This window comes from Lasioglossum baleicum, chromosome 5 (genome assembly GCF_051020765.1).
Source record: "Lasioglossum baleicum chromosome 5, iyLasBale1, whole genome shotgun sequence".
NCBI lineage: Eukaryota > Metazoa > Arthropoda > Insecta > Hymenoptera > Halictidae > Lasioglossum > Lasioglossum baleicum.
The window spans coordinates 3446477-3462783 of record NC_134933.1 but is presented as its reverse complement, the minus strand read 5'-3'; the positions used below and the strand labels follow the sequence as shown (position 1 = coordinate 3462783).

The 16307-nt window shown below is 39.7% G+C and overlaps 1 protein-coding gene across 1 annotated transcript in view; it reads right to left on the bottom strand.

Annotated features, from left to right (window-relative positions):
• The window catches only part of LOC143209137 (thrombospondin type-1 domain-containing protein 4), a 131123-nt gene extending 122969 nt beyond the window's left edge, over nucleotides 1–8154 (bottom strand). Inside the window, exons 1-2 of the mRNA XM_076424438.1 lie at nucleotides 7625–8154; nucleotides 4341–4478 (exon numbers count right to left, since the gene is read on the bottom strand). Of these exons, the coding sequence (XP_076280553.1) occupies nucleotides 4341–4450 (110 nt within the window). The 5' untranslated portion in view covers nucleotides 4451–4478; nucleotides 7625–8154. The remainder of the gene's footprint in view (nucleotides 1–4340; nucleotides 4479–7624) is intronic.
• Nucleotides 8155–16307: the final 8153 nt, after the last annotated feature.

The window sequence follows — 16307 nt, the reverse complement described above, 5'->3', positions numbered from 1 at the left end:
TAAATAAATCCTGAATACAGTAACCAATAATTTTTTTAAAGACATACGTTCTTTCAGCAAATATTTGAGGAATATTTATTATCGTTAGTTCGGAGCTGTTTTAAATTAACAACATCGTGAAGATTACAAAATTTCACAATTGCATTTACAATATAAACACCTTTGTCTTTCTCAATACTTCTTCTTTTTTATTTCTTAAAATCTCCATTCTTTTTTTGTTTCTATGCAATTTAACACTAAACCTACCGAGCCTTAAGGATCTTCTGAAGGTACAATGGGAGACAAAAGTACAAGAAATTCGAAATCCATCAATATATTGGCAATGAAAGCCATTCGTGAGTATATTTTGCATTTAAAAAACAGATTAATTTAGAAAGCTTTCGTTTAATTAGTGAATTTCATGTTATATTTATTTTTTAATCAAATTGTCTTCCTATTATAAATAAAAAATTGTAAGTGACTTTTGCGAATAATTGTACCCTCTGATTGTAGCTATATTCAGTGGTCTACACAGTTGTCGCGTTTCCATGCTAGAGAGAAGGACAATACGATAAATTTGACGTTTTGTAACAGTTTATAATTTTTTGCTCTGTAACTGTTTAGTGAATCCTAATAAATTTTGAACATTATTAATTACATAATTTTTACTATACAGGGTATCCCGAATTTAAATGGCAAAACTCCAGGAGCGTGTAGGGGACCGAAAAAGTAAGACAAAAAGTCTTTTAGAGATTTCTCGTTTTTTCTTCGTTCTTCTTCGGAGAAAGTCGCAAAAATTCAATATCTCGTTGTCAGTTGCTCTCTTTAGTTGTTGTTGTATACACTTGTATTTGTGATTGTTTTTACATTGTTGTGTGAGTTATAACAGTGAGATATGTAAACACTTGATGTTATCCTTTACATTCTTTCGTTTGTTTACATTCTTGCCTTCTTCTATGATTCCCTAATCAGTCTTTAGTCAGTTAAAAAGAAAACTCAGATATTTTAGAGTGAATAGCTTCAGCTACAATGCCGCGTACATATTCTAATGTTGAACACAAATGCTAGTTGCAATTGATCAAGTCAGTGCTAGATGTAATGCTTGCATTGCTGCAAGAGGGCAACATTTTGAACAATATCTATATTAAATAGATGATAACGTAAATAAAATGTAAAGAAATAAGTACAAAATTGAAAACTTGTTTTGTTTCTTTTTTTGCGATTTCCTCCAAAACGAAGCAAAAACGAGCAAATCTTTAAAAGTATTTTTGTCTTAGTTTCTCGGTCCCCTACACGCTCCTGAAGTTTTGCCATTTAAATTCGGGACACCCTGTACATAAAAAAAACTGGAGTTTCTAGTTGCGTTTTTTCAATGTTTAATTAGGGTTTGAAGTGGAATTTTATAAATTCTCCATAAGAGGACGTGTTAAAATGTGCAAACTTTAAGTTGCTATAATGCTTATACGGTGCAGTGAATCGAACCCAAACTTTGGTAATTGCATTAATTTAGTAAGAATTATATCTCGTCAAATTTTCAAAAATTTTGTTACGTTTTCGTATACCTCCAGAACATCCTTAAAAGTAAGTGGCACACACACATGTTCACTTATAAAAATTAGAAGATTGATTTTATTTAGACTTTGGGCTCCTATTGTAGTACGTTCTGTGCTAAAGATACCTATACAATCATTTCTTCAGAAATCATTTTTATTATTACAATAAGTGTAAAATAAAAAATCTGCAGGTGGTGGTAGGTTTAGTGTTAAAACAGTATAAAGAGAATGTACAATCGTGTAAACAACAGTTCTTTGGTGATCGAGATAGAAGAAAAATGGTCTTATTTTTACATTTTATGAAGAATGTTTTATCAAATCCTGAGATTATAAAAGTATAATTGAATTGTATAAATTTATTCAGGGCAAAATATTTATTTTTGCGCATTTTAATCTGATTGGGAAAAAATACTGCAGTAAAACGTACACCCGCATCAATAGGTACATTTACCCCGTTTTTGTGAATTTTTCGAGATATTTTTCAGGCAGAGGAGATATCGAACGTTGTTCCCGTATGTTCTGAGAGGATCGCATCAGCGGCTTGAGAGGCGAAGGGTATTGTATTCCTTCGACGTCTCGGGCAACGTGTTTTATGCTAAGGGGTTACATAAAACTGCCATAGTGCAGCTTAAGTCTGGTAAACGTGCAGTAAAGTGTCTAAAACTGACTCGCTGCCTTTGAGATGCGAGTAAAACGCTGGCCAAGTCGTGAGGTTGTTGTGAGTGAACGAGAATGGACTATCTGGAGAGTTGTTAAAGGTAAGTTCGTTTCAATTCGTTCGATTTATGTGGATTAGGTTGCGCTCGTAAATTAGAGGATCATTGAAGCTTGGACAAGGTAGTTCAGACACCTCTTGTATGAATACTTTAGCTACTGGGAACCTGTTGATAAGGCTGTCTGTCATGATACAATAAAAATTTATAAGGATAAAAACAAGAAAGAAGAACATGAATCTCCTTTTCAACAAGGATTACAGTTAAAATTGTTCATGCTATTGACTTTGTGAACACTAACCGTACCGGGTACAAAATGTGTCGTTTATATATTGTATTATAGAAATTACAAGACTGAATTTGTCTAGATTTTTCACAATTTTTATAATAACACGTGCTCGAATAAAGAAATTTATTGAATAATTTCTAATGGAAGCATCTTTATAATTTCAATAATTAAAAAATAAAGAAAGTGAAAGCGGTCATTTGACCGGTCGTGGTACGGTTAGCGTTAAACATTCCTCACGTAAGAGTGTGTGTAACTTCATACCATCAACGTCAAAACTCCATCTCACAATCAGCGTCCCCATCATTTTCCCATTTTTCCTGGCATTGAGATAGCTAGCCTAATCAACCAGTCGCAAGGTGCAGCTACCAAATGCTTTGGATCTGCAGCGAGGCAACGGCAACTGCAGTTAACTCTGCGAAATTTTCTCTATTCTCTTTGCCGGTTTTCATTTTATTATCGTCCTGAGCGGCTCCTCGACTACCGACTTGATTGTCCGTATCCGTCGAACGAAGATATTTACGATCAATCCAGCATAAAAGTATAATTATTCAAGATCAAGGGGGCTAGCGGAGGCACGCGAAATCGGCAGTAGAACGCGATCTCGATCTCGAGCAGCCGACCCAACTGAACCTCGAGGAGTCGTTACCCGCCGTTAAAAACTTCTAATCATCGACATCGTGCGGCTTAACGATTACGCGTTTCATCGCCTTATACGCCGCACAATGGCGTTACGCGTCTAAAGCCCTCGTGCGTTTCGTTTTCGATAAGCGTAAAGATCGGCCGTTTCTCTGCCCACCGATCGTGTACCTCCTTACAGTCTCACGTTTCCGCCGCGATAGCGGACCGTGAAATTTTTAAACAAAGCTATGCTGGTTCGATCGCGATCTACGTGGTCGCCTTGACTCCGATTCTCAACCTGAGAAGTCGTTCCACGAAAATATAATCAACGAGTGGGACCGGCCACTTTTATGATCGAGCATTTATTCACATTATTCCGCACTTTCTTTTTGTTCAGCAGTAAACGTTCCTCTAGAAGATAGCAAGTGTGAAGCACCAGTTTCAATTACAGCAGAACCTCGGTTATGAGAACCAGTTTACATAACCCAATAAATGTCCCCATCGATGTATAACGTTCTACATATATGATGTTTTTGACATACTTCATCTTTAACGTTACTCATGTGTGTTGTTTTTCACTTATGACGTATCTCATCGATGATGTTCTTCATCTACGACGTTCCTCATCGATGATGTTATTCATCTACCACGTTCCTCATCGATGATGTTCTTCATCTACGACGTTCCTCATCGATGATGTTCAGGGATTGCTTCTTGAACTCTCTCAAATCGCGCGGACCTCATAAAAATTTAATTCGATCTAAGAACATTCGATAAAGAACATCATAGCTGTGGAACGTCATTGATGAGGATATTTTTTGGAAACATCTATGATGAACATCTATGAGGTACGTTTGCGAGGTGTGTGTCGCGAAGTACGTTTGTGAGATACGTTCCCGAGGTTCGACCGTGAACTACATATCTGAAGACGAAACAAATCCGTCTGTGCCGAGTGTCCACTAAAAAACGATCCTCTAGATTCCTTAGCGGGGGCGCCGGATCGTTTTCGGTGAAAAAAAGGCTCGTGAACGGGCGCCGTGTCTCGGCGTATTTTTAATAGCGCTCCCGGTGGGACTCTGGTCGCCCAGCTCTGTTGCCGGTCTGAGGTCACCGGAAGTTACGCGAGAGAGAGAGGGAGAGAGCGATTCGGCACATACATAAATTTCCAATATCAACACACACACTCACCCGAGGTTCTTCAGGGCGATGCCGGGTCGTCGCGGCGCGATGGTACGGCGCCGCACATACTCGCTGCTCCGGGACCGCCGGCCGTTCCACGATTTTCGTGAACGATCCATGAAGATTTGCTCCGAGGCTCAGGCCATCCTATAGCATCAAGAAAACGTCGCGATACGTTAGTGTGGCGAACGGCTCATTACCGGGCTGAATGATATAGAGCGTAAGAAACGGTTGGGGGACAAACGCGCACACCAAAGGCGCAACAAATCAACGGAGTTCCCGGGGAGGGAAACTCCTACTAGCGGGACGCCATTCGACCGGTTAAGGTTGATCGCCTTAAGTCACCGGGCTGCTCAGTTTTACCTTCTCTCATTGTGTAATAAACCCTTACCTCGCGCAAGAGAAAGAGAGCGAGAGAGAGAGACACGGTGTTCAATAATTCTGCTCCACGGTTACTTTGTTGTGACTGCCTCTCGTTAACCAGTCCCACAGTCGCAATAATGCCATTCTTTAACGGACAAACCGCTGCACCGTATTTAAAGCCGCTCCGGAGACGCGGCGAGACCTTCGGGAGCAGTGGAACCTGTGTCTACTGCTCTCCCGTTGGCTGGAAACTCGATGCTTGCTCGGCATTGGCTGGACCGCCCGGTGGAGGGGATAGAAACGCGACGCTAACGTGTTTCGGCCTGCGGGGAAATCTGGGATCTCCCGAGAGCAATTATTTTGGGTCCTTACCGTTTTCTGGCGTCTATTTAATTTTTGTAGGAAAATTTTCTCCTCTAAGCCACGGCTGGGTCGTGTCCCATATAATTTTGAAATCGAGAGAAAGCAATTACAACTAATTAAGCCAGAGCTTGCGAGGTAGAACAATTTGAAGACGTTTAAAGCTACAAATACTGAATAAATGAGAATGAAAGAATTATATAGTTAAGATAAATGGCCGCCGCGAGACTTCTGACATTGTAAAATTTCTGTTGAAGTAGTGCAAAGAAATTGTTCGTGACCATAGAAAGAATCTGCAGTGACGTTTTATGTGAACGGCAAGCAGAAACAGGGTTCGCAACGCAAAGACGTCAATTTCCGTCAGCAGCTGCAGTCTTAATCCTTGAATGTCTACAATGTTCGTTATACTTTTTACAAGCTCCGTTGATACGCCGACTTTGGCGAAAGGATAATTCGGGGACAGTAATCCTCGAGTAGATTTTTTGAGATCGTTTCTCTGCGATTTATGGAAGGAGATCACGTTATCTGTGATCACCACTCACCTTGGCGGAGGTCCAAGGGTCCCACGAGTGCTGGGAGCCCGGAAAATGAAATTCGGAGCGACGAGAGCTCTGAGATAAAAGCCGTAAAAAGGTAATTTACGAGTCGATGTATCGGGTCGCTACTTGGCGAACGTTGGCATAAAGAGGCATCTATATTCGCGGGTTCTCGTCCCGGCGCGCGCGTTTCGTTGTATGAACAGCTGTGCAGAATAAGCCACGGGTCTCTTTCTCTTTCTCTCGTGCTCTCTTTCTTTTCTTTCGCGTCACAGAAACACTCTCCACCCGTGACAAACTGCAGGAAAATCAGTTGGAAATTCCCCCTGCAATTAATTACCCGATGCTCCGCAGCTCGTGTTCTCTTCTTTTCTGTTTGTCAATTTTTTCATGGAAAATCACGGTGACAACAGCTTCGCGAGTGAAACAGTGCAATTAACTGTGGGAGAGATGAAACTGTTGATGCGGAGTTATTTTTAAATAAACATATCTGTCTTTATGAAATCACTTGACAATCCGACAGATGTAGGAGTAATTATAATTCTGGTGAGAAGCTTAAAAGTAATTCAAAAATTTTTTGCGCGTGAAATAACAACACCTGTTTTATCCAAAATCTGAAAGTTTCAAGTTTTTCTGTTGAACAGAGTTTGCTATACAAAGTAGTACAGAATATATATCTTCGATCAAGCTGACAATTAGACTGCAGAACTTTATGCAACATAAGAATTGTTTACATCTACTGCAACAAACAAGAGGCAAGTAAAAATTTCTCTCCTTCGTTAATAACGTTCATAAGCTGCAACACATTGATACACTTACATTTTTTTAATCTGTCATAAATGCATAAAATCCGCAGTCTACCGATAATTCCTGTACAGCGATACAATACTTTTGTTTTGCACAACATCAAAAGACAGTTTCATCTCGTCGGTTTTTATTTATAGCGACAAAATTGAAAGAGTTCGCTGACAAACCGTGATTTTAATTAAAAAATGAATGAACAGCTGCAGTATATGATTTGTTCGCGTGACTTCGGAAAACGGATTTCCTGAATGGCGTGGACGCATTGGAGCATCACTGCGCAAAGTGCATCAACGTTAGGAGAGACCATATCAAAGGATGCATATGATTTACGACAAAAATTAAACGACACGCTTGCATTGGTTTAACAACTGTTCATAAGTTGACAGCACTGTTCTTGCGAGAGTATCATAATCATTAAATTGCGAATTTTATGCATTTTATAATTGGTACTTGAAAACTTCGTACAGAAAAATGTAGCTACAAAAGAGTTTAACAAGAATTCTTTAACCAGAGTTTAACAAGATGTATGAAGCTCTGCAGTCAACTCGTAAATGACCGATGTGACAGTCAACGTACTAAAAGTTATAAAATATGAATCGAAAGTGCTGAAAGAGGACACTTAAATGAATCTTGTAATTCCAGTCTTCCGTTGGAAACAACTATATCAACACATTGAGAAATTTCAAGGATAGCGGGACAATTAATCCACAGATTTACCATTCAACTCACAAATCCTTCAAACTTTTTTCTCGCAGAAAGTCACTCCAAAGAATCAAAAGCACTGGAAGAGGACACTTAAATGAATCTTCTAATTCCAGTCTTGTGTTAGAAACAAATATATCTACACACTGAGAAATTTTAAGGATAGCATGCCAATTTCTTCATAGATTTAACATTCATCTCACAAATCGCTCTAACCGGTCTCGATCAAAAGTCACCCCAAAGAATCAAAAAGACTGGAAGAGGACTCTTAAATGAATCTTGAAACAACTGTATCTACACACCGAGAATCATTCACATTTTAACCATTTAAAAGCCAGCCGAAAGAATCAGAAGGACTGAAAAAGGTCATTTAAACGAACCTCCTGATTCCAGTGTTCTGTTGTGACAATACCGACGAACTTTCAAAATGACAATTCTCCGCACATATTTGTAGGACTAAACTGACAAATCCTGAAACAGGTCCCTCGCAAAGAAACCACCCCAAAATTGTAAAACACTATAACTCACCGTCGAGCCTCATCTAATCCCATTCGGTGAGCGCAGCAGGTGGACCGGCAGGGTCTCCGCACGTGGCACACATTTCCCGAGTACACGGCTTTCGGAAAAAGTTCCGCGAACCGGTGAGCTTCGCCTGTTCCTTCGTCAAACCCGAAATCAAAGAACTGGAACCTCCCGACGGAAACTCTACAGAAAAGCCGATCGCATTCGATCTGAACTCGCGCATCCACTCGTATGAAGTATCTGATCACGAAGCAGATCCCCGACTGGTCTCTCTTGTGCACTGTTGCGGCGAACGACGACGATCGTCGATTGGAAAAATCCGGCGGGAAAACCGAAGCTGGCCGCAGAGGACGCGGAAGAAGGAGATGTCGCAGGTGTACGTGTGCGCGCGCGCACGGTTGTGTGTGTGTGAACACGCGTGATCTTGCCGGCGCTTTGGAAACTCGAAGAGGAAAGCCGAAGAGGAGAAGAGCGGGCTCACGTTTGCGCGGTCACGGGCTGGCGCAGCCGCGACAGGAATGATAGTGGCGAAAGTGGGAGACCCTCCGGGAAATATATAGGTCCGCAGGGTGGTGGTGGTTGTTGCGAGGAGGAAGGAGGCGGAGGCGAGACAGACGACGACGCATCCCTCCGCGTGCGCTCGCTTATGCGAGTGCACTCGCGCGTTGCATCGGGCCCGCTGCTGCTGCTGCATCGACGAGCGACGACGATGCGATGCGCTAAGCTCGTGTGCCCGCCGCTCACGCGACCTCTCCACGCACGTGTTTCAACAACGAGCCACGCACCGGCCGTCACGACATGCAGATGCACCGGCTGGTGCACGGAGACGCATCCCTGTCGATCGATTCCAAAACAAAGAACATAACCAGCCCTCTTTTCGGGACACCTCTGATGCGCGTTCCAGTGCTCTTCTTCTTTGTGCTTTGCGGGGACACTTGAACCTGCACTGTTTGCCTTGGGCATAGCTGTTCGTTAATCCTCTGCATCTGATTGCCCTTTGTGCGACACTAAAGTCATCTTAAGTGTTGTTGTTATTAATACAGGGTGAATCCGAAGAAACAGAACACTTAAATATCTCCGTTACTTTTCGTTGTACAAAAAAACTTCTTAGGACAAAGTTACACTGTTTGAAGGGCCACATGTAACGTTGTAAGGGAAAAAATTTTCGAGGTCATTTTTTTATCAGATTTTAAGATCATCGATACTTTTTTAAATGGAATGAGGTATTTTTTAATACATCAATTGATGCAACTGGACATTCGTTATAAAAAAGTACTAACCTATGTATGTCGAAAAGTTAGTAGTTCACGAGATATTTCAATTTAAATAACTCTAAAATACCATTACTGTCGTGTGTGTACTAAGACGTTATACAGGTAAGTAAACGATAATATCAATTTCAATTTCAATACCAATTTTTCAATTTCAACTTCAATTTCAATATCAACTCTTCAACTTCATTTTCAACTTAAATTTTTCAATTTCAACTTTAATTTCAACTTCAATTTCAACTCTTCTACTTCGATTTCAACTTCAATTTCAACTCTTCTACTTCGATTTCAACTTCAATTTCAACTCTTCAACTTCGTTTTCAATTTTAATTTTTCCATTTCAACTTTAATTTCAACTTCAATTTTAACTCTCCCATTTCAACTTCAATTTCTACTATTCTATTCCAACTTGAATTTTTCAATTTCACTTCGTTAATTTCAACTCTTCAATTTCAAGCTCAATTTTTCAATTTCAACTCTTCAATTTCAATTTTTCAATCTCAACGTCAATTTTTCAATTTCAACTTCAATTTTTTAATTTCAATTCGTTAATTTCAAATCTTCAATTTCATTTTCAACGTCAATTTTTCAATTTCAATTTCAACTCTTCAATTTACTCTAGCAAGTAAACGCTAACGTCTTAGTACGACAGTAATTGTGTTTTAGAGTTATTTAAATTGAAATATCTCGTGAAATACTAATTTTTCGACATACATATGTTAGTACTTTTTTATAACGAATGTCCAGTTGCATTGATTGATGTATTAAAAAATACCTCATTCCATTTAAAAAAATATCGATGACCTTGAAATCTCATAAAAAAATTACCTCGAATATTTTTTCCCTTACACCGTTACATGTGGCCCTTCAAACAGTGTAACTTTATCCTAAGAAGTTTTTCTGTACAACGAAAAGTAACGCAGATATTTAGGTGTCCTGTTTCTTCGAATTCATCCTCTATACTATTTTTTAAATGTTTTATATTATTGGGACACAACTGTGAAATTTGTGAGTTTGCTGGTAGCAGGGCCCGCTCTAGGGACGGGCAACCCGGACATTTATCCCAGCCGCCAAAATTTAGCGCCTCCATTTTGGCTGTAACTGTGAGAAAAATATTGATGTGTTAAATACCCAATTAATAGAAAATCTCACATATCGATTTTTTCGTTCTTTAAAAATTTATAGTGCGTAGCGTAAAATTAATTAAGAACTTTTTACGTTCGACTACTACACAATTGTCTTAATTGTTTGGCCATTTTCGCAATTGACCATGAAATTGCTGATCAAGTAAATTTAAGAGATGTAATAAAAAAGTTTACAGAAACTGAAACCTTGTTTTATTTTCAAAATAATGGCGTTTTAATTGTTTGTGCAATAATATACATTTATATATACATATATATATATATATATATATATATATATATATGTATATATGTATATATAAATATATATAAATATAATATATATAAATATAATATATATAAATATAATATATAATATATAAATATAAATATAAACGTAAAAGTAAATTATTTTCCATCACAATTGGCTTAACCCAGACCACGAATGACCTTGACCCATAGGTCATTCTACGCGTCATAAAAGGCTCTACCCGATAGTACATAAAAAACATACCATTCCATTAAAAAAAATTAAGGTGACCTTCATATGTCCTTTACGCGTCCACCTACAAAAAAGCTATTAACATCAGATTAATGACCCCTCAAAACCAAGCAAGTTCCATGTGATGCATTTCTTTCTAACACCAATAGCAGCCGAGTTATTCAGGTGGCCTGTTTCTAGCGCCTCACCCTGTATACGTAACCGCTAGAGCGGGCGCTGCTGGTAGCCATTTATTTTTTTAATACTAAACCTACCCCATCCTTACTTACCTACATCATTAAAAGTATCTGGTAAATATTGCCTTATCAAAATCGCACCACTATTCCGATTGTCTGTAATTTTCAATATAGTAGATGCTCGGACGAGGAAATTTATTTCATTATTTTCCAGAAATGAATTTTATAATTTTGACAATTGGAAAATATAAAACCTGTCATTTGCAGCATGCTTTCAAGATGGTGGACTGCTGGCTAGGGTCTGAAATGTGGCATGTTTTCTCTAGTATGAGGTTTTGGCCAGTCTAATTCCAAAAAGGCTAACGTAACTCTTTTCAGGAAAACAATTTGTCTCTCTGAATACACTCCGAGTCTCCGTTATTGACAGAAGACTGTGCCTATCTCCAATTCAATATCTCCGCTTTGGTAACGACCTTTCAGCCATAACCGGCCGAAAGATTGACGAGTACAGGCCGGCGCGGCGATCGCCAAGTCACCGTCGAATGATACTGCGAATTACAGAACAAGAAGATAGATGAAGCGTGCGCGCACCCACGAAGATAAACGGACGGTTTACAACGGCGCTATCGGTGTAATTGCAACAAAGTAATCGACGTTCTTCTGCTTCCCTGTGTTCTTTTTTGTAGTTTTACTCGTCCGATTACCGTTTTGTTGCCCGGTTCAACGGACCGAAACGGTGGTACGGCCGCTCGTAAAGACACCACGCGCAAGATTACGCTTGCCTGTCCTCTGTTATCGGTATAGGCGCAACCGTGCAGCGGCCGTGGCTGCGAGTTCTGCAACGGATACTGCACCACGTCGAAAACCGTGATGCCCCGGAGCCATTCGACACACTCCCGTTTCCGCTTTTCATTTTTCGTTGCGAATCACAGCTGAAACGCAAACCTGTCGATCACACGAAGCAGTTGAATGCCGAAATGTGAATTTGCACTTCTTTCGACGTGCATTCCGGATGATTAGATCGCAATGGAAGGTGTGAGTGATTAGCGAATAAAGTGGGATCAATTCGCTGTATCATTCAGCTACAATGAACCAGTGAAATCTTTAGAATCAATGTTCCGTTCTAATTTACATATATACAATGAGGACTACATACCGTTCATTCATAAGAAAAGTGACATAATTCAATATAAAAAAAACTTTTTAAACACCACGCTTATATTAAAATGCACTAAAAACGAGAAAATGATATTTTTAGACATTAGTCACTATAAATAAAAGCGTGGAGCGCTAAATTATATTGACGTAATCTTCGTGGGCGCTCCACGCTTTTATTTATAGTCACTAATGTCTAAAAAAATTATTTTCTCCTTTTTTTATATATTTTTTTATTTTCTACTTTTTAGTCTTTTCTAAATGTAACGCAAGATATAGTAAGATATAGAAACGCAAGATGTGGAAATACGCGAGATAGAATGAGGGGATGACTCCGAGAGACGAAGTCTCTTGATGGAGTCCGAAAATGTCCGAAGTGGAGCTGAATGAATGGAACACCATACTGACTGAGCTTCTATGGTGCGAAATGGGTCAGTGGAGTGGGGATGAGTCGGAGTGGGAACGCGTAGTGGAGTAGGGAGCGTTGGCGCGCGGAATGGGGATCGCTAAACGCGATGACGTACTACTGAACGTCGTGCGACGAGGTGTGACGGTTAATATTAAAAATTTTTTCTCCTGAACGCACCATCTTTTTTTTAAATTTGTTTTTTAATATTGCATTGTCATCCAGTTCTGAGCTATGTTTAAAGTTTGAAGTCTCTAGCTCATCGGAGAGTGGTTTAAAATTCGATTACAAGATTTGACGCATACAACAACAACAACTCGGCATGCTAATATTTATAAGCGTGGTAAACAAGTTAATATAAGCGTGGTAAAAAAGGAAATCTTACAGAAGAGCCGTTTGAACATATCACCAACTTAGAAATGTAAAATAATTTGTTGTTAATTGTCATGTAGATTAATTATATGTATAGTACACCATAAAATTTATAAATTGTGGTGTTCTATACAATTAATCTACATGACAATTAACAACAAATTATTTTACATTCCTGTACATTTTGAGTTGTGTCACTTATCTTGTGAATGAACGATGTATATGTAGAACTATTATAAGAATATAAATGGTCATCACAACACCGATGATTTTCTGAATAACGGAAAATAGTCTTTCCCACAGAGAAACGAAATTACTTTCCAACCCGACACATCCAAAGTGAAGAAGTCGAAATTCGCCTTAACGGAACCAGGAACGAATTCACGACTTTGCGCAAGATGTAAAATTATTCAATGTGATCGATGATCGTCTCCCGACGATTTCACGGAGTCGATCATAGATCCCATACGTTTTCAGCTTGCAACAAGGTCCCTCTCTCATCCGGGCTCGCTGGCGCCAGTGTAATGTCTGGCGCTGGGCGATCGCGGAAGCGAACGACTCCATCGGATGCGCCGGAAACGCTTTTCTGCATACCTTAACGCGACAATTCCACGCTCTATCGTCACCAGGAAAAAGGAAACTCGCGAGAACGTCGTCCCTTTCGCCTTTATTCGCCAGTTATGCAAGCTTCGCGGGTTTTCACTGCTCCACCCGTCCCCGAGCCGTGCCGCGCCGCGCCGTGTCGAGAATCGAGGGGATCTCGTTGATTCCCGGCGCTTAGTTGCCACGGAGAATTTCGCTGCGTAATTTAGCAGGAGCTTCGCGATTTCATCTACCGGTTAAACGAGTTTTTCCATGCTGTTTCTCCGGGCAGACGCTCGCCGGAGAACAAGAACGCGATTTTAGCATCGATGCTGCTGTTGTGGATCGATGAAACCGCGAAATCGGCAAAAAGCTGCCCTTCATTGCCATTGCCTTTCTAATCAATCGCGGAAAGCCGGAAAATTAACACTTCGCAGTCGGCGGTTACGCTGATATGCGTGAGTCCAACAACGAAGCATTAGGGTAACTGTATCGATTACTGCGGTATCATGCTTCGATCATATACTTTATTTTAATACTATTAATAATGTATCCTGAATACAAAAAGAATTGGTGGCCCTCAAAACCTAGTACAACATAAGAGAATATTAAAAAATAAGATCGATAACATTTTGTACAATGTACTAATTACTGCGTATCTATCACTGCGGATTACTACCTAAAACACTGGGCTTGTTTCTCATCGTAGTTGCAATTCCCATCGCAGTATTAGGAACATTCCTAGTGATTTTTGTGGTGCATTAATGAGCTCCTCCTTCGCTTTAATGTACGTAATGCTGAGTTTCTTTCTATATTTTAATTGTATCGAAGTAGGTATTTAAATAATAATAAAACTTTCCCTTTATGCAATTTAAAGTAGTATAAAAAATCATGTGAAATGTAATGCTGAGTTTCCTTCTATATTTTAATTGTATCGAAGTAGAGGTCTAAATAATAATAAAACTGTCCCTTATGCAATTTAAAGTAGTATAAAGAATGTACAATCATGTGAACAACGGTCGATCGAGATAGTAGGAAAATGGTTTTATTTTTACATTTTATGAAGAACGCTTTTTACAAATCCTGAGATTATAAAAATATGAGAATGATAAACAATTTTGTTTGCCTCGCCAACGAGGATGCATTCTCATTGAATCGTACAAATTTATTCATGGCAAAATATTTATATCTACGCATTCTAATCTCATTGGGAAAAAAGACCGCAGTAAAACGTACACCCGCAGTAATAGATACATGTGCCTTATACTTAAAATCGAGAAAAGTGGCACGCGCACGCGTTTAAGAAGAATGTAGAAAATACGATTAGAATTTGTTCGTGGAAGTATAAATATCGTGAACCCAGCAAAAACATCGAGTTAATTAACTTTCCGAACGCCTCGCTCCGAGTTGAAATGAAACGACCTAGTGTTTGTTCGACGCGCAACGTGCCCGTGATATCGCTACCGGCGTATAATTTATTAATTCGAGGCAAACAGATCGCCGGACGTATTTGTAAGCCGTCTCGACCACCGGTTTAAACAATTCTCGTTGTAGCGGGCTCGATGTTTGAAGCCTTACAAACTCGGCCGGGCCCGTTGCAAAAGTAAATAGAAGAGAACGTTCCACGGTGATTCAAGGAACGCTCGGCGTACTTATTTATTTTTCCATCGGCTGCCGGTCCGCTTAGTATGCCGCGCGCCACTCTGTGTACCGATAAAATTGCAGTTTTGAGCACGTACGGAGATAACCATTCCCGATCGCGACGCCTTCCGCGATGCGAGTCCAGAAATCGAGACGGTTTGACCAGAACTCGAATTGTTGAGTCCTCTCGAGAGGAATCCATTCGTTTCTTTCCTTTTACCGGACAGCACAGCTGTTCTTGTCAATAACAAAGTATTGGAAATCAGTAAGGTTCTAACCCTATCACGGAGGACTCAAATTACATTCTGTCAAGAAAGTACCGGGAATCGATGATTTAAAAAGCCCGCTTAAATTGATTGTTGAAATTCTTTTTGTCGCTAAGTTGGCACAACTGTCCTCTATACTCACGCAGAGTTTGAACGTCACTTGTCATTTAGTTTGTTTACAGTGCTCCATTTTGTCAGTTCATCTCAAGTGTGTTTTGCGATTTTTGCGAATTTTCTGCAAAAACTCGATCGCGTTAAGGTCGCTGAAGACATGTTAGAACGAGTCAATTCCGACCCCACATTCATAAAACGCATTGTAACTGGTGATGAGACATGGGTTTACGAGTTTCACATGCAAACCAGTCAACAAGCTTCGGAATGGCGCCTTCCAATTGAGCCGAAACCGAAAAAGCACGTCAAAGTCAATCAAAAGTGAAGGTGATGTTGACAGTTTTTTTCGATTACCTCGGTGTTGTGCACTCGGAATTCTTGCCACAAGGTGAGACAGTAAATAAAGAATATTATCTGAGCGTTATGCGACATTTGAGAGAGCAAATTCGTCGATAAATACCAGATTTGTGGAAAGAAAACTCATGGATTTTGCGCCACGATAACGCACCATCTCACAAGGCTACCATTGTGAACGAATTTCTGGCCAAAAACACAACAAATCTTATCGAGCAGCCACCGTATTCCCTTGATATGGCTCCGGCCGACTTTTTTCTGTTTTCAAAACTCAAATTACCACTTCGAGGAACCCGTTTTCAGTCGATAGATGACATAAAAGAGAATTCGCGGCGAGTACTAAAGTTGATTCCAAAAAATGTGTTTAAAAAATGTTTCGATGATTGGGTTATTCGTTAGCATAAGTGTATTATTTCGAAAGGGGCCTACTTTGAAGGCGATACAATAATATTGGATGAATAATACATATTTTGTGTTTCATTGACCAATTCCCGGTGTTTTTTTGACAGAATGTATTTATTTTACAATTTCATCAATGATCACAGCTGTTCGTGTTCGCAACAAGTTATTGTTGTACACTGTATTCCCGTTTTGTGGAGTAAAGCGATTACAAGAAATGAATTTATTCAATGCATTAAGGAGTTTCAGATAGAGTTGAGACCGTGACAAATGTCATCGATGACTGCGCAAACATAGCTTGTACAATGGAGGTATCAATTCGTTTTTTGA